The following is a 17528-nucleotide window of genomic DNA, read 5'->3' on the forward strand; positions in this document are numbered from 1 at the left end:
CACAGGGCCTGAGAGCCCAGGCTGGCTGGGCTCGGGGGAACTGAAGGAGCCACCCAGGGGCTCCCGGGGCAGCTGGGCCCAGGGAGCAGTCCTGACTCGCGGGGGATGCCCCGGGAGGGCCTCCTTTCCTCTCTCCCTGGAAGGGAACTGGGGAACCCGTAGTGCAAATCTTGGACTGCTTAGCTATGGAGGGGAGCTGTGCCCAAAGGGGGAGCCTGGGAGGTGCCCCCTCCGCTGCCTCGGCCTCCACCAGTGTCCTCAGTACAGCCGCTTCTCGTAACTGTGGGGACAAGGCAAGAGGGGAACTGAGAGTGGGTGTGTGCACCCTGATTCCTTCCCAGAGCCCCTTGCCCAGGCCCCTGGGCTGCAGCAGCTCCAGAAGCAGGAGAGACAACGAGCTGCTGGAGCCCTCGGCCCTGTGGGCAGGAGGGCGTGGAAGCAAGTCCGTGCCCCTGCCCTCCTTAGGCCAAGACTCCTGGAAGACCCATGCCAGGTCCAGGGACAGCCAGGCCCCTTGTGGCCACTGCGGCAGCTGGAAGAGTGTCATCAGCACCCAGGGTGAAGAAACTCAGGAAGGCATGGCCCAGCCTCACAGAGCAAGCTCAGGTCAAGAAGCTGAACCTGCACAGCCGTGTCTCCACTCCACCCCTGCACACACAGTGGCCTAGGCCCCCGGTGGCCATCAGTCCAGTCCCAGACAGGGCAGTCTCTGCACCCCGGAAGAGGATCTTTGTTTTTGCTGGAAGGGCCATGGCTGGCTGTCCCCGCCATGGTGCTGATGCCAGGGTCCAAGTCCCATGATTATAACCCCAGCCCTGTAGCCCCCCCACCCCAGCCCAGATCCCACCCAGACTGCCCCTGCTCTACTCTACGCTTGGCCCGGGCAGCGCAGTTACTTACACGGCAGAAAGGTATAGCTATGGGAGATGGGGCGGAAAGAGACACAGGTTAGATGCCCACCTAGGCCTGGGGAGATGGGCCTCTCGACCAGGGGGGGCCGCATGCCTGCAACTACTGCTGCCAACGAGCACTGCCCCCACCCACGGTCACCCAGCGCGGGCCCTGGCATCTCTCTCTGCCCTTCTCCCGCCAGAGGGCCCGCGCCCTCAGCCTCTACCTGCCTGCCTGGTGTTGCCACCAGCAAGATCCCAGCACCGCCAGCCCCTGCCACCAGTCACCAAGCTTCTGAGCAAGCCAGTGGCCACATCTCCCGTGCCCTGCTCGGGGGAGAGGCCCGAGGGGAGGGGAGGGGCCTGCCTGCACGGGGCGGCTAATTGCCAGGGTTGAAGGGCAGGCTGGGCACTGCAGGGCAGGGTGACGGGGTCTCCCTGCAGCAGCACCCATCCTTGTGCGGTGGTCCCTGCAACCTCAGCCTGGCCTCTGAATCATGGCCACCTCTGCCTGACCCAGTGCCAGCCAGCCAGGGCAAGGAGGCCACCACACTTACGAGTGTAGGCCGTGGACACCACCCTCAATCTGAGCTGACATGGTCCGCTTCTCAAACTTGAGCTCCCCTGAGTACATCATGGACCTGCGGGCAGGTAGGCAGAGCAGTCAGGGGCACCAAAGGCAGAGAAGGGGGAGAGAAAGGAAGCAGGGGGAAGCCAGGAGCCTCCCAGGTGTCCCCACCTGACGTCATGGCACTCACCGCAGGACAGACAGGCTACGGGCACCGATATCCTGGCAGCCATGCTGGATGCCCGCTATGAGGTAGGGCACGAACTTCTGAATGGAGCCTTTGTCCTGGATGGAGCCTGAGACACCCTGTGCAATCTTCACTTTATCCCCCTCACTGTGTGGAAAGCCGGGACAGTGAGCCAAGCCAAGCCACCCTCAGTTCAGGGGGCCCCCCACCCTGCTTCTCAAGGACACTGGCAGAGAGGATACCACCCAGATGGACTCTCAAAGCAGCCACCCCCCAGGCTACAGCATAAAAAAAGCAGATTCTAAGTACGGTGGCCCAGGAACTGGCCCAGGCCTGCCACTGTGGCCTGTGCCTCAGTTTCCAGAACTCTAATATGGAGACTGGGCACCAACTGGATAAGTCAGTGATGTGAGTGGATCCTGTAGGGTTGAGGACAGAGGTGCCTGGGGCTGGGGTTCCCAGGAAGGCACCTGAAGTATCGCTTCTGGCTGCTGCTGCTCTTCTCCATAGCATCCAACGAGCCCATGCCCCGGTACTTCTTGAGCCTCACCCCATCCGAGAAGAAATACTCGCCAGGGGCCTCTGTGGTGGCAGCCAGCAGGGAGCCCATCATCACTGTGGGGGTTGAGGGGGTCAATGCCTCTGGTCCCGAGCCCCCCTACTGCCTGAGCCCAGCTCCCAGCCCCACCAGCCAGTCCAGTGACCCCTTCCAGCCACCCCCCCTCACCTGTGGAGGCTCCAAGAGCCAGAGCCTTGACCACGTGCCCCACGGTCTGGATGCCACCATCTGCTATGACCGGCACCCCAAAGCGCCGGGCATACTCAGCCACCTTGTATACAGCAGTACCCTGGGGCCGACCACAGGCCATCACTGGGGGAGCGTGCACAGAGAGATGTGTCAGCAGCAATATGGGGGGACAGGCCCCTCTCTCTTCATGCCCTGCCTCCCCTCAGGAAAATGGACAGGACTGGATGATATTTCTGGAGCACAAGATAGGTGGCTCCCCAGACTTGGACCCTCCCACCCGTCACACTGCTATGAGGGATTTTGATAGGGGGCCCACAAAGCACCCCCCAGGCTGTTGTGCTCAGCTGGTGCTCTCCAGCCTTATTTCTCCCCTGTACAAGTTCCTCCTTGAGGATTTCAGTTGCAAAGCGTGTTTCTAGGTGTGCATGGCCTCCTTTGCATATCGCTTTGCCTTTCTTTAAGTTTAATCACCCAAAGTCCTTATGTGTGAGGTTTTCACTGGGAGCCCAAGGAACCTGCACTTATCCACGGAAGGATGCAAGGCTGGATAAAGCAGAGAAGAGGCCTTTTCCAGAGGGACCTTGCATTTCTTTTGTTCCTACTGACTCCCAAGGTTTAGAACAGCACCTAGCACACAGTTGGCACTCAATTACTATTTAACTGACCAAAAAGGACTTTAAAATTTTTTAATGAAATATAAAATTTTAAAAATAACAACGAAAATATTTAAGCGACTAAGAGCCACACTTCACCACAGTAGTCAGTTAAGTGTAAAAAGCTCTGAAGGGGGATGTTTTGGAAGAGAAAACCAAAGGCGCCTTGGCATTCTGGAGAAACCACCCTCACTAGACAAGGCCAGACACATCCCCTCGGGCCAAGCCAGGCACTAGCCACAAGTCGGGCACTAGCCTCAGCAGCACCCCCTCAACCACATGGGGACAGATGTCAGGGTCTTACCCCTGCTTCATGTTAGGAACCCACCTCGAAAGATATAGGGTTTCCTGACCAAGTGGAGCCCCCACTCCTACTATCGCCGGGTGGTGATATGGGTGTATAGCCATATCCAGGGATGTGCTATCCCCACGTCTTAAGTGTCTGCCTTGTCACAAAGCTAATCCAAATCCTCAGCTGGTTCCGCAAGCATCTCAGAGAGAAGTATTCACACCAGCCTGGGGCCTCCTCGACCAGATCTGAGAAGCACACCAGCACACCCCAAAACTCACAGCATCTTCACCTTATCCCCACCTCCCCCAAATCAGGGGCCAGAGTTGAGTCTGGGTCACTCCTGAACCTATCAACCTGGGATGCGGAAGGGGCCTGGCAGGGCAAGCACTCAGTGAGCATTTGAGGAAACAGAGTGAGTCCTAGGGGATGTAGAGGGCCAGTGGGGTTCTGAGAGGGAACACTTATCTTCCTCCTGAACCCACCTTCCTGTGTGATGCAGATAGAACCACAGCCCATGCCCACACGCAGCCCATCCACACCAGCATCAATCAGGTTCTTGGCCTGAGCTGCCGTCACCACTGTGGGGAGAATAGTGTGAGGAAGGGTTGCCCCACCTGGCCCATGGCTTTCTGGGGCCCAATCTAGCCTCCACCCCCCACAGCATCCAAAGCCCACTCATTCAGCCCTCTGCCCTCCCATGCCAGGAGCGATGCCACCGCTTGGGATGCTGAAGGACAACATCCCAAGGTTGCACAGTCAGGGGGCAAGGACTGGGGGATGAGAGGAAACCCCACACTCACCATTCCCCCCAATCACCTGGAGGTGGGGGTACTTCTGCTTGATGTAGTGCACCATGGCGATCTGATACACAGAGTTCCCCTGGGATGAGTCCTGTTGTGGGGGGGAGGGAAGCTTAGCCTCGACCTCCGAAGGTCCTCACTGGGAGAAGCAGTTTTCGAGTGGACAAACTCTTGAAACCATATGAAAAATGGCATGAGAATGTTTGGAGGTTTTTTTTTTTTCCTGGGAAGACACGTGATCCTTGAAAGCTGGCACTGATGGTTCTCAGGTGAACCTCTAAGGGGCCTGCTTTCCCCAAAAGGTTAAGCCCCGGGACTGTGTGGTCTCAGAGGACAGACAAAGCCCTCTTACAACTGCTGCGAGCAGTCCTCACACCTCACTAACCAAATGCAGTGACTTAACCTCTTCGGCCTCCATTTCTTCATTGGACAACTGGGTGTGGTAATGGTACCTCGGGGGCAGCTGGGTGGGTTAATGCACCAAGACCTTATCAAGGTCTTGGGGCAGGGCCTGGCCAATGGGTGTCACAGTGAACGTGGGCTCTAAGCCTTAGGGTCAACCTATCAGAGGGACCTAGTCTGAGCTGTCCTGATTCCGGCTCCAGGCTTGTAGCTGAAACTGGGTCTTCAAATGCCTCTATTCTACCAAGTCACCCGGCTCCGGGCCAGAGCCGTACCAGCACTATGACATCGGCGCCCGCCTGGGTGAGCAGATCCAGGCGATATTTGTCATCCTCGCGGGTGCCCACAGCCGCCCCACACAGCAGCTGCTTGTGGGAATCCTTGGAGGCCAGAGGGTAGTCCCGGTTCTTCTTCAGGTCGGTGCGGGCAATGATGGCCACTAGCTCGTCACGATCATTGACAATGGGCAGCTTCCCTGCCAAGGAATGCAGAGGTGAAATGAAGGCTCTGGCCTCAGGAAGGGGAGGGAGGCACCAGAATCAGGGGGATGAAAATGGACCACAAAGGTGATTTCACTGAAGTACCCAAACAAGCCACTAGGTGACAGCACCCACCAGGAAGTGCTCCTAGGGACCTGGACCTCTTCCCAAGAAACAGGAAGCAAAGAAACCTCGAAGCCACGCAGATTCCTGGAGCTCTTCCTGCCCTGTGGCCTGGCCAGATCGGGGTGGGCAGCCCCTGAACGCTGGCAGCCTTTCACCTGCTGGGCCACAGGCCACAGTGGTAGAAAACTCCTAGCCAGGACACAAATGTGAGGCTGTCCTGCAGGGAGAAACATGTGCCATGCCCAGCGCGCCACAGAGAACAATCCTGTGTGGCCCAGGGAAGTATTTCCCAGTGTCTCCCACAGGGACTGAATGAACATTGTCAACAGGCCCAATGTCAAGGAAATTTAGCTACAGGACTTCTCAGAATCTTTAAATAAGTCAAAGTACAATTTCCTTACACAACACGGGGGACAAAGAAAGGGGTGTTTTTCAGATGGATGAGACCACACAGCTCCTTCTTTGTGATGAATATTTCACAGGACTAGTTTTTTGGGGGGTGGCAAAGATGTTCTCTTAGGGACAGGTTTTCCTAAGCCAAGAGAAGGACCTCAGGAATTTTGTTCCAGCCTGGGGTGATTCAAAACATCCCCAGGCTCTGTCTGGTTGCTAAGACAACATGCAAAGCTGTGAAGGAACAGGGGGGCTAGGGGTTAGGAAGGTAGGTTGCAAGGCCTTGAGCTTCCCGCCTACTCCCTGCTACCTTTCTTGCTGCGCTGCAGGATCTCATTTGCCTCTTTCAATGTCACACCCGCTGGAGCCACCACCAGCTCATTCCGTGGCGTCATCACCTGTGGGGCCGGGAACATTTGCCTGCAGGTTGGCAGGTGAGAGAGAAGGGAGCCAGGCCTCCCTCTGGTCCCTGGTCACAGGTACCGGCCTGGCCCCAGGGTGCAGGGTCCTCTGTCTGGCCCAGGCACCTTCCCTGCTCAGCAGGTACCTCACTGAGGAGGGTTGTGTGATCCTTCTCGGCAAGGAAGTCGATGTCCCGGGAGGTGACGATGCCCACCAGCTTGCTGCCCATGGTGCCCATCTCGGTGATGGGGATGCCAGAGAAGCCGTGCCGAATCTTGGCCTCCAGCACGTCCCCCACCGTGTGCGAGGGGCTCAGCACCACAGGGTCTGTGATGAAGCCCTGTTCAAACTTCTGTGGGCACAGACCAGGGAAGGAAAAGGCTGGAAGAAAGCCCAGTCTTGAGGCAGGTGGGGGGTGATCTGGGTAGACAGCAGACAAGACCCTACAGCAATCAGCCAGGGAAGGGAGAAGCTTGCACTGAGGGCCAGGGAAGTTGGGAGGGTCTGTCAGGTGAGGTGGAGGCCACAAAGTAGCCTCTCCTTTGCAGGGACAGGGCTGTACTTGCCTTAACTTTCCGCACCTCATTAGCCTGGAACTCTGGGGTGCAGTTGTGGTGAATGAAACCAATACCGCCCATCAGCTGGGGTGAAAGGGAAGCATGGTCAGAGGCAGGGGTAAACCTACCTTACCCCTCACCCTCCTTCACTCAGGAGACCCTGTTTCTAATTCTGATTCCTCCTGACACCCAGACCCTCAGCCCAGCCCACCTGATTTAGTTTCATCTGCCCTGGGGTCCCCATCCAGGTGCCCGACTCACAGCCATGGCAATGGCCATGTCAGCCTCTGTCACAGTGTCCATGGGGGAGGAGATAAGCGGCGTCTTCAGCGTGATTTTCCGAGTCAGGGCTGAAGTCAGGTCCTGAGGATGGAGGCACAGTCTATGAGAAGAGTTTTATCGTTCACTCAACAAACATTTACCCAGCTTCTCCATGTACACCCTGGCACCAGAACAGGATACAGCAGTGAATAAGGCAAGTGAGGTCTCTGCTATCTCTCCCAGGGTTTACATTCTACTTGGAAAGAAAGATGACCGAGCGTTCTTCCTTTGTTCAGCTTCCTTTTTCAGCTCAGTGAAAGAATAGTCAGTACACATGGCAGGGGTTTTATACTTGGTCATTCAGGGGGCTCAAGGCCTACTACACGCTGTAACAAAAGGTCTAGAGTCTCTCATTTGGACAGACTGGATTCCTCACAAACTTGCTAAGAGTTTCAGATAAAATGCTTCAGGCTTCCCCTGCAGATCATGAGAAATATGGTGGGGAGCCACAGCACCCTCACAAACTGCATATGGTTACCAGAATAAAGAGTACAAAAAGAAGTGCATGTTGGGGAAGAAGGCACAATAAAACTACTTGGATTAGAAAAAAGCACACATCCTGTGTTCAGGAGAACATCCTCTCAAATGCAAAATTGGAAGCAGGTAAACATCTGATAAGAATCAAAACCCTGGTCCTGTCAGGACAAGGCCACCCAAGCTGCAGGGGTCCCAGAAATTAGAGGCTTCTAAACCCTCTGGACCGCAAGGCAATTAAGATCTTTTTTTTTTTTTTTAAGATTTATTTTTTATGCAAACAAGAGCTGGGGTTCAGGCCGGAGGTGTGGGAGGTGAGAGGATTCACCAGAGACAGAGCGGGGAGCAGAACAGGCAGACTGACTGAAACACACTGCTGAGGGGAGCAGTGGGTGAGACAGGAAAGGTCTGCTGCACCATGTGGGTTTCTCCCTGGCCGGCTGGGGATCGAACTCGTGCTGCAGAGGCTGTGGATTGCTTCATGGTACAGTGCTTAACCCCTTGCGCCACCAGGGAGGCCCAGGGCAATTAAGTTCTAACATAAGAGCAGTTATAGATGAAAAAGCACAAATTGTTTTTTTAAATTTATTTTTATTTATTTATGTATAGAAGAACTGGGGTGTAGGCCAGAGGTGCAGAGGGTGAGAGGAATCACGAGAGACAGTGTGGGGAGCAGAACAGGCGGATCTACTGAAATACACTGCTGAGGGGAGCAGGAGAGGTCTGCTATGGACAGGAGAAGTCTGCTGTGCCATGTGTGGGTTAGCTCCCTGGCCGGGGGTCGAACTTAGGCTGCAGCCAAGATAGCATGATAGTGCTAAGACTTAACCCCTTATACCACCAGGGAGGCCTGCACAAATTATTTTTTATTTAAAAATAAAAGAAGATAACAGACGTGAAGCACACGCACATGAGATTATTTCTATGGGATGGAGATACCAAAGAAAACTATGGCGCAGTATGCATCACAAGAGGGTGAGGGGGTCAGGAGGCTGCTTTGTGGGGTGGCCTGTGGGAACTTGCTCCAGGCCAAAGGAGGCATGTGCAAACCTGCCTCTGATTCCAGTCCTGCCTGAGGTTTATTTAAGGAAAAAAAGGGTGGGTAAAGTAGGGGAAAGGGAGCGAAGCAGGGCTGCGGGAGAGAAAGGCAGGCAGGGGCCCGGCTGGGGAACCTTGAGGGCCATGAAGAAGAGTTTAAATTCAATTCTGAGCTGAGAAGCTACTGGAGGGTCTTAGGCAGAGGAGACACACCATCTGACTTCAGTTTTAAAGAGGTGGCTCAGGCTCCAAGGTGAATGATGGACACTAGGGGACAATACCTGAGAAAGGGAGACCACCAAGGAGGCCGCTGACAGGTCCAGGAGGGTGAAGGTGGTGAGTGGGAACAGGGAAGAGTAGAAAGGAGTCCACTGCATCCGAGAACGTAGGTAACTAAAGGTTTGGAGCTCAAGGGACGGGTCAGGACAGCAGAATGTGCATGTGGAAGGCATCTGACTGGGAAAGGTAGGCCCGGGCACATTATAGACCCCTCCAAGATTCAGGCCTACAGCTGTGGATCCCGAAACACTCAGGCACAGACTTGGGTTTATAATTTTTGGAGCTTTAAAGGTCCCTGAAGTCCATGCACAGAACTTTGGTCCCACAGTCTAGAAAAGTCCCCTTTTCTCTCCGTTTATGTCACAGCAGAAGAGCCATGGCCTTCCCAACAGAGGCCCAGGATTTTGACACCCATTGGCAGGGTCCTTCCATCCCTCTCTTCCTAGCATTGTGTGCACAATGCCAGGGTGCTGGGCAAACTTTGTTAAATTGAACAGCAGAACCAAGAGAGCTTCCTAGTTGCTGTCATAAGGGAGCATCCAGAATAGCACAGATTTCCCCCCCAAAATCTGTTTGGGTCAGCATTGCTACACACAGACTAGACATGAGGCCCCAAGGTATGAATGGGCAGGCATCTCCGGTCCTCTGGCCTTTCCTGAGAATCGAGCCAGAATAAAGGTCAATGACAACAGCGATAGAAAAGAAATGATTTTTTTCAATGGGTTTGGGTTCATCATAGAATAATCTAAATTTCCCCTGCAATGACTTACACTCATCCACCTTGGCTTCTCCACCTTGGCTTCTATGAGTCTATCGCATGCTAATTGTCTGAAGGCCATCATTCACTCATTTGGTTCATCGCTCAGACCCTGAGGAAAGTGAGGCCTGGTGTTTCCTGGTATTTGTCCAAAATCTACTCCTTCAAATCCTTCTACCAATTCCTGTGCATTATGGACCCACAGACATGTCTGTTCATCTCATTCAAAGTTTCCATAATTCTACCGGCTTCTATCATGTCCTTGCTCAGCATCTCAGATAAAATCCAATCTTTCCAGTCTGTGGTAATAAGGCAGCCACACCCAAACCCTTCTTGGGCCTCTCTGAACCTCATTGTAGGCTCTGTCAGTGACAGCACCCTCTGGCCCTATGCTGAGCCCACCATTAGGGAAACTCCTACATCCCCAGAGGCGTCAGGCATGACCTGTTGCCCTGTGCCAGTTTTCCTGGCAGCAATACAGGCTATATCCATTCACCACCTTCCCAAGAAAAGTCTCTTCCACACCCTGCCCTTCAGTAAGATGGGTCTTCTACACATACAGCCCCTCTCCCCCAGGACAGCAGAAAAGATACTCACCACCTCATCAGCTATGAAGTCTATGAAGCCTGGGAGAATCAGAAAATCGCTGTGAAGAGAGAAAGAAAAGTGTTACTGGATGGGGGGGTACCCCAAAGGGCCAGACCAGCCATGCCAGGGCTAGGCCACATGAGGCTGAGAGGAGAAGCAGAGCCTGAGGCCTCTCATCCCTGCTGACCCTCAGGGCTGAACCACCCTCTGCCCCCACCAGTGTCTTGCCATCTCCGGTCTGGTGAACTGGAGCCAAAGGCAACAGAAAGTCAGTTGAACCAAGGCAGTGGCCCAAAATGCCTACTGTCTTCAGGGCTGCAAGTTAGTTTATCAAGGGATCTGGGAAGTTCCCAAACACCACATACAGCAAATACAGTACCTGCCCTTGAAAACTTCTCAGCCCTGACAGGGAAGCCAGTAAGTAAACACGGAGTGATCTGAGGAATTTGGCGGAGCTCTCTGTGCATAAGCCCCACACTGCACACTACGATGAGCAGCACAGCCCAGGGCCGGGGCTGCTGAGTCACAGGACTCAGAACAGCAGAGGGACCCCAGGGGGCTGAGAATGGGCAAGTTCTGACAGAGCAGGCACTCAATAAACTTCATCTGGTTGGACTGGAGCAACCAACAGACAAGCTCTGGGATGAGATAGGAGAGGCATGGCCTTACAGGGAGGACCTAGACAAGGGGCCCAGTCAAAGAGCAGCAGCTGCCATCACTAGGATGGGTCACCGTCAAGGCAAACCCAAAGCGTTGAGTGCAGCCTGCCTGGTGATGGAAAGGTGCAGGCACTACCAATTGCCAGACTCCATCTGCCTGAAATCACAGGACCTTGATAGACACCGCCAAAAGCGAATGTCCCACACTTGAGGAATACTCCCCACTGGGTTAAGCCAAGCAGCAGGCACCCCAGCACAGAAAGGAAAAGCTACAGAGTGGACATACGGGGTAGGGTCTTGAAGCTGCCGAGGCCTAGAGAAAATTCCTAAGAATTTCCCTGAGGAGTTCCCCTAGGTGACTCCAGTGAAAAATATATCAAAGAGATACATACGCTCTCCCCACTCAGCAAAAACCATCAAAGAAATAGATTCTTAACTGCTTTCTGTACAGTGAAGAGGCCTCTGAGGGCAAAGAAATGCTAGCGTCTGGGCCCACGGGCATTCCTAAGTATCACATACACCCCTCAACCAGTCCACACCCCACTTATAGACAGGCATAGGAGACATGCTCAGACTGGGTATCCAGGAGTCCAGGAAAACTGCCTGCCAAGCAGAAGAGCTTACAGGTGAGGGCAGGGATTGTCAGGAGCCAGAGCAGGGGTGCTCTTGGCTGGCCAGTGTCCCCCACTCTGCCCCAGTCCCAGATCCTGATGCTCCTTCCTGGCATGGACACCATCCTGCAGCCAGGAGGCAGGGCTAGTGCCAGGCCTGCAACCGGCAGGACAACTGGCACGGGGCCCATGGAAAAGCAAACTAAGCCAGAGGCAACTGGGTAGGTCTGTCGTCCTCCAAAATCCCAAGTGGGGTGGGCTTATGGGGGGAAGTCACAGAATACTCACGCCCAGGGAGGCACTAGTGCTAACCTGTGGGCAGGCAGGGGCGCAAGTGGAAGGAGGCTGAACATGATGGTGGGAAAAGCAGCCATCCCAACTGCCCAGCTGGGTTCCTCCTGGGGCAGGTGCCTAAACTAACCTGCAGGGTCCCCACGTCCTCCTGGTGAGACTGGGAAAGAGGGGGTGTCCTAGATGAAGGTCTGGGGAAAGTCTCCCCATAGTCCCACCTCTCGCCTTCCCACATGCGCCAAGGCCTCTCCATGCAGCCAAGATGCCCACAAGAGGAGGAAGGCGGCGGGCGTACCCGGATCTGGCCAGAAACCGGGCATGGCACCGAGGGCCGCTGTGTCGCTGTGCCACGTCCGTCTGCTCGCGGCGCGGCCGCCCTCCTTCCGTGCCCAGCCCTCCCCACCCCCACGCCCGGGTCGCTGGAACCGGGTCGGGGACCGCGGGCGGCCCCGAGGGGGCAGCGGTGCACGTGCCGGGCCGGGGCCGCCGACCGCCGCGCGGAGGTGCGCGCGCCCAGGTGGGGCCGGGCGCCCCGCGCTTACTTGTAGGTGAGGCCGTCCGCGCTGGCGAAGAGCTGCTGCGCGGTGAGCCCGTCCTCTGGCACGTAGCCGGTGCCGCCGCTGATCAGGTAGTCCGCCATGCTGCTGGGAGACACCGAGCCCCGACATACACACCCGCGCGGGCTGCCCCGCCGCCGCCGCCGCTGCTGCTGCTGCTGCTGCTGCTGCTCCGGCTCCAGCCGCGGCTGCTGACGCCGCGGACACGCCGCCGCCGCGGGCCGGGCGGGCCGGGGGCGGGGGCTGCGGCAGCGGCGGGCGGGCCCGGGGCGCCGCCCTCTCCTCCCCCCGCCCCCCCGGGGAGGCCGCCCGCGCCGCCTCCACCCCGCGCCGCACAAAGGGCCCGCGAAGGGGGGTCCGGCCGCCGCCACGGCCGCCGTGCGCTCGCCCTGGGCTGCGCGCAGAGGCCCCGCGGCCCGGGCGGGGGAGGGCGCGGATCCAGCCGAGGGAGGGACTGAGCCTGGCCCGGACACGCCCCCTCCGCTGCTCCCCCACCTCGCCTCCTTGGCCCCCTCCAGCATCCCCAGCGCGCTAGCCCCCAAACTGGGCCACCCTGAGTCTCCCCTCGCCCAATCCCCCACCCCCGGGGTACCTCCAGTCTGGTTTGCCTTTCCCCAGACTTTGCCCAGGGCCTGCACCCCGCGCTTGCAGTTCCCCAGCCCACAGGAGTTTGAAGTTGTGCTCTCTGGCAGTGCAGCCCCTGCTCCCCAGCACCCCTCCAGCCCCAGTTCCTAGCAGGCAGGTGTTCTCAATGGCATCCCTGACCTTTGGCTGGCCTTGGAGCCCTCTCCAGTTTACACGACATTTTTCACGTTTATTCCTTAATCGAGTTTATTCCTTAGCCTATTAATTGGCCATTATTAGGTGCCCCTGCTTTACAGATGCAAAAGCTACAGTTCAGAGGGGCGTCAGTCTGAAAGCCGGATCCAAAAGCCGGGTGGATGCCAGGGGTGAGAGCCCCAGAGCAAAGTTTGCTTTTTTATTCGGGAGGGGAATGTGGTAGGAAGATGAGCAGATCCCAGACCTGGCTTAAGCAAGTAAGGATGCATACCCATTAGGACAGAGGCTAAGGAAGTTTTGGAAATTTCCCAAAGCAGAAGTTTGGTGGCCCTGGGCTTCACAGGAAGGAGGTGGGAGGGGACTTTGAGTGGGAAGGCAGGGGGCAGACTCTTATGGGATCAAAACTGTTAATGCTACGCCATCACTGAAAGCTAGAAAGAGATCCCCCACCCAGGCTTCACGGGCTTCTCCTTCTGTCTTCCTGAGGGTCCCCAAGCTCACTTCTCGGTGAGGCGAGAGGAGAAGCAGGGACACAGCCCGCTCCTGGCAAGGTGGTTGTGTGTGACACTCTCTCCTGCCCTCCCCAAGCCTGCAGGCTGGGTTTGTTTACCTCTCAGCAGAGTAGTGGCAGCCAGGCCCAGGGGAGGCTTGGCCTCCAAGTCCCAAGACTCCCTGGGCTGCCCAGCCTCCCCCAATGACGCCCCCGGGACCCTGCTAGGAAAACACAGACTGTTCCATCTGTGTGCAGAGGGGAGGGGAGGCTTCCCATGGAGCTAAGGCAATGGGGCCCATGAGGCTGAGTGCTGGAGGAGGCTCACACATGGCCACACTGTCCTCTAACTGGGGGGATGGGAACATCACAAACTGGGGAAACCCAAAGGAGGGCTTCCCATGGTGGCTTCTGGAGGCAAGGGTTCTTGCCTAGGGAAGAAGGGAGCGGCCTGCTAGGGTTCTCTGCTGAGCAGGGGCAGGGTCTGGGAAGCACTTGATTCTTCAACCACTCAGGCTCCTCAAGATAGGGCCTGGGCCCTGTCCTGAGGGGCCCAGCATTAGGACCTCCCACTGACACAGCCGGAGCAAGCACCTTGGCCAGAGCTGCCCTGGGGGACCTTTCCAGTCCCAGAAGGATGGGGCAGACACAGAGCACAGACTGCCTGCCATCTCTCTGGGTCTTTAAGAGACCTGCTCTGGGTCACTATCCCCTACAGGATGGGTCAGGAATGGCTAGGGTACTGCTCAGCGTTCCACCAGGACTGGGGCACAGGACAGCAGCTAGATCCTGCCATCTCAGGTGACCTTAATGTGACAGTTGCCCCAGCCAAGAAGTTGAACCCAGGGGAGGAGGCTGCCAGCCTGAGTTATGGGGAGGGTCACCTTCCCAGTGATGACAGGCCTCACTGCCCCTGACCCCTTCTCCTGCTGCCCACACTCCCCCCTGCTCTGACCTGTGTCAGGGCTCCTCGTTATTCTAATCCGCTGGACTCAGGCCTGGGTTAGGCTGTCCTTTTCCAGAGACTGTTAATCCACACCCCCCCTGTTCTCCTCCCTCTTCCTGATCTTCCCCAGCTGCTTCCTCCATGGGGAGGAGACACCGGGGCAACCAGTAGGCCTCCTTAGCCCAAGAAAGGGCTCTTGGTCCCCTGAGGCTCCCCACCTAGCAGCTGTAAGGACGGCAGAGCCAGAGTGGCAGCCTGGCCCCTTTCAGCCCCTACCTCAAGGCTAGTGGGTAAGAGTACCCAGTTGGGCACCAAGATCTAGTCAGGGAGCCCAGAAGTCTCTATCTGGTCTAGAATGTTTGAAGGGACAAAATTTCAAAAACATTTTTGAGGGGAGGATTTGGGCGACTGGGGGTGAGGAGGAAAGGTAGTAGCAACAAGAGCTGAACTGGGACATACCTGCCCAAGTTTAAGTCAGAGAACGGTAACACTGACCTCAAACCCAGGACTCCTCATCAAACCCAGCCCTCTTCCCACAGCTCTAAGCTTGTGATGGCAGATGGAGGTCTAGCCAGCAGGTTTTGATTCTCACCACCTGGCTGGGGCTCAGGTTTTATACAGGCGCTTGGGAGCCTGGTGGCGGAGGGGTGGCCCCTTCCTGCAGGAGCACAGCCTGGACCAGGGGATACTCATGCACCCCCAAGGTCTGAGCTCTGAATTGATACTTTGACTTTACCTGTTCTATCCAAAGCACACCCCCCACACCCACACACACTCCTCAAGCTCCCAAGTGCCCCAGCCCACTACTGCTACTTCATCTCTTGTGGACACCCCCTACCACCCTGGACCCTGAGCCCCAGTAGCTGGAGGAGAAAAGATAGGATTGCCTGGACCTGAGCAAATTCTAGAGAAGCAGCCTGCAGGGGAGAAGGGGTGTGGGCTGGGAAGGAGACCAAGTTTCACCAGGTAGCCCCTTAAACTGTTAAAGGTTCTTATATAAGCAAGAAGCTCCTCGGCAAAGCTGTAGGGATAATCCCCGCCCCCCCCCCCCAGACCAGCCTACCCCCTCAAAAAACCCAGCTTCCAGGTCACTTCCCCAAGCTGAGCACCAACAGATGGGGAAGGGAAAGAAGTCCAAATCCTCTGGACCGGAAGGATAGCGGGATTGCATTTCAAGCTGCGATACAATCCGGAGATTAGCTACTGTCTCCTTTTCAGCCAGCGCCCCTGCGGCCAAGCTCAAACCCCTACTCCCCCTCCAGCGACCCTTACAGACTCCAGCAAAGTACAAGAGCAGGAGCGGATCCAGACTCTTGGGAAACAGCCGGAGTGCGCAGCACTGGCAGCCTCATCCGACCCCCGTGAATGAAGAGGAGGGCAGTGTCCTCACCCTGCTCTGAAGACGCAATCCACTTGGACACCTACACCTGCCAGTAAAATTCTGAAGCCCGTGCAAGGAAGAAACAGCTAAGGAGGAGTAAGCGAAGTTGGACAGAGACTCCAACAAGCACTGTTTGAGCCCCAGGAGTCGGAGTCACTTGGACTGGCTGTCGTCGGATGTACAGTCGAGGTCCACCTGCTCCCCAATGCAACGCAACATCAAACCCTTTGCACAGTGCCCACCTGCAGCCCCCAGCCAGAGCCAGGTGCGTGCATCGGAGCCCGGTCTCAGAAGTTAGAGGCTGAGGCGGTAGGAAGGCAAGGGTGGTGGGGCCTGCCCTCCCCTCCCCCATAGCGCTGCCGGGTGGCCGGAGCGCCGCGCCCGCCCCGATGCGCCCCGCGCGCGCTGCCCTGGGCGTCACCTCTCGGACTCGTAGCCGGCTTGCAGCAGGCGGGCGCTGCACCGCTGCGCCGCCGTCTCGTGGCCCGGGTGCTGCCGGGCTCCCGGCTCCGGAACAGCGGCGGCTCCGCCTTCCTGCAGCGGCCGCGACCCCGCCGGCGGAGCGAGGGGCCCCTCCATGCGGGCACCGCGGCTCAGGGATGGCGGGAGCCTCTCCGCCTGGAGACTCCCCGGGCCCCCACTGGGGAGTTCGTGCAGTCCAGCGGAGGCCCGGGGGGGGCGGGGCCGCGGGGCGGGGTTCGGGGAGGGCGGGGCACATGGGAGGTGGGCGGGTGCGGGAGGCCCCTGCGCCCCGCCCCTGCGCTCCGCCCCGCCCTCGCGCCCCTCCCTGCGCCTCTGCGCCGCTGCCCAGGCTCTGCCCACGTTGTCCATACTCGGATGGACCATGGGCATTGAGCTGCAACTGCGAAGGGCCCCCGGCTTTCCCCGCCGACCGGATCTTCCAGTTTCTTCTAGTCCCAGGGACCAGAAGAGAAACCAGGAGCGCAGAGCGTCTCCAGAGGCTAGGGTTTTATTTGCTTCTCGGTGTGGTTCCTCTGCCTCCTGCAGACGATAGCATGGTGCTTTGAGCGCCTCCTACCGGTCAGCTCAGCCCTCCTCCGCGTGGGCAAGATAGGCCGGGAGACTACCCATTTTTTTTGGCGTACCCTACCCTCCCTTAGACGGAGGGAAAATAGACTTTTCTCAGCTCTTAGCCTACCACTACCTGGGTACAGATAGGCTGCAGGCTGCTTGAGATGATCTTGTCTTTCCTCTTTTGGGGCACCCCATAACCAGGGAGTTGGACTGAGTACACTGGTGCCCAAACTTGTTGGTCTACTGTCTAGAAAGGGTATCTTTTCCTCTTTCATCATTGTTATTATCAACAATACTTGAGCACTCAGTAAAGGTAGCAAAGAAAAGTTTAAGAGCCTTTGCCCTTAAGCAATATCTTTGAGAAGACAGAGGAGATAGGAAATAAACAGATCATGATGCTTTAAAAATAATAATAATAATAATATGGGGCCTCCCCTGGTGGCGCAGCGTTTGAGCGCTGGGTTGTGAAGCTGCCCGCAGCCTCTGCAGCGCCGGTTCGATCCCCGGCCACCAGTGAGGGCCCCACTTGGCGCACAGACCTCTACTGCGGCGCCCGCTGCTCCCTTCAGCAGTGTATTTCATCGGTCTGCCTGCTCTGTTCCGCGCTCTGGCTCTGGTGAATTCTCTCACCCTCCCGCGCTTATGACTGTACCCAATGCTTGTATAAATAAATAAATAAATCTTTAAAAATAATAATAATAATATGGGGCCTCCCTGTTGGCGCAGGGCATAAGACGCAACCTATGAAGCTGTCTGCAGCCACTGCAGCACGAATTCGATCCCCAGCCAGGGAGCTACCCACATGGTGCAGCAGACCTCTCCTG

General features: G+C 56.9%; 1 protein-coding gene across 1 annotated transcript; it reads right to left on the reverse strand.

Annotated features, from left to right (window-relative positions):
• Positions 1 to 140: 140 nt before the first annotated feature.
• IMPDH1 (inosine monophosphate dehydrogenase 1) lies at positions 141 to 16248 on the reverse strand (the record flags this gene model as incomplete). The annotated part of the gene is given in 17 exon segments (XM_084229335.1): positions 141 to 280; positions 1448 to 1531; positions 1649 to 1792; positions 2116 to 2260; positions 2373 to 2516; positions 3821 to 3916; positions 4139 to 4229; positions 4816 to 5015; positions 5849 to 5936; positions 6086 to 6292; positions 6507 to 6581; positions 6759 to 6860; positions 9964 to 10012; positions 12058 to 12156; positions 15679 to 15728; positions 15734 to 15755; positions 16091 to 16248. Coding segments are annotated over 17 exon segments (1776 nt in total). The 3' UTR covers positions 141 to 258.
• Between the last annotated feature and the right edge of the window lie 1280 nt (positions 16249 to 17528).

This window comes from Talpa europaea (genome assembly GCF_964194135.1).
Source record: "Talpa europaea genome assembly, chromosome: 3".
Taxonomy (NCBI): domain Eukaryota; kingdom Metazoa; phylum Chordata; class Mammalia; order Eulipotyphla; family Talpidae; genus Talpa; species Talpa europaea.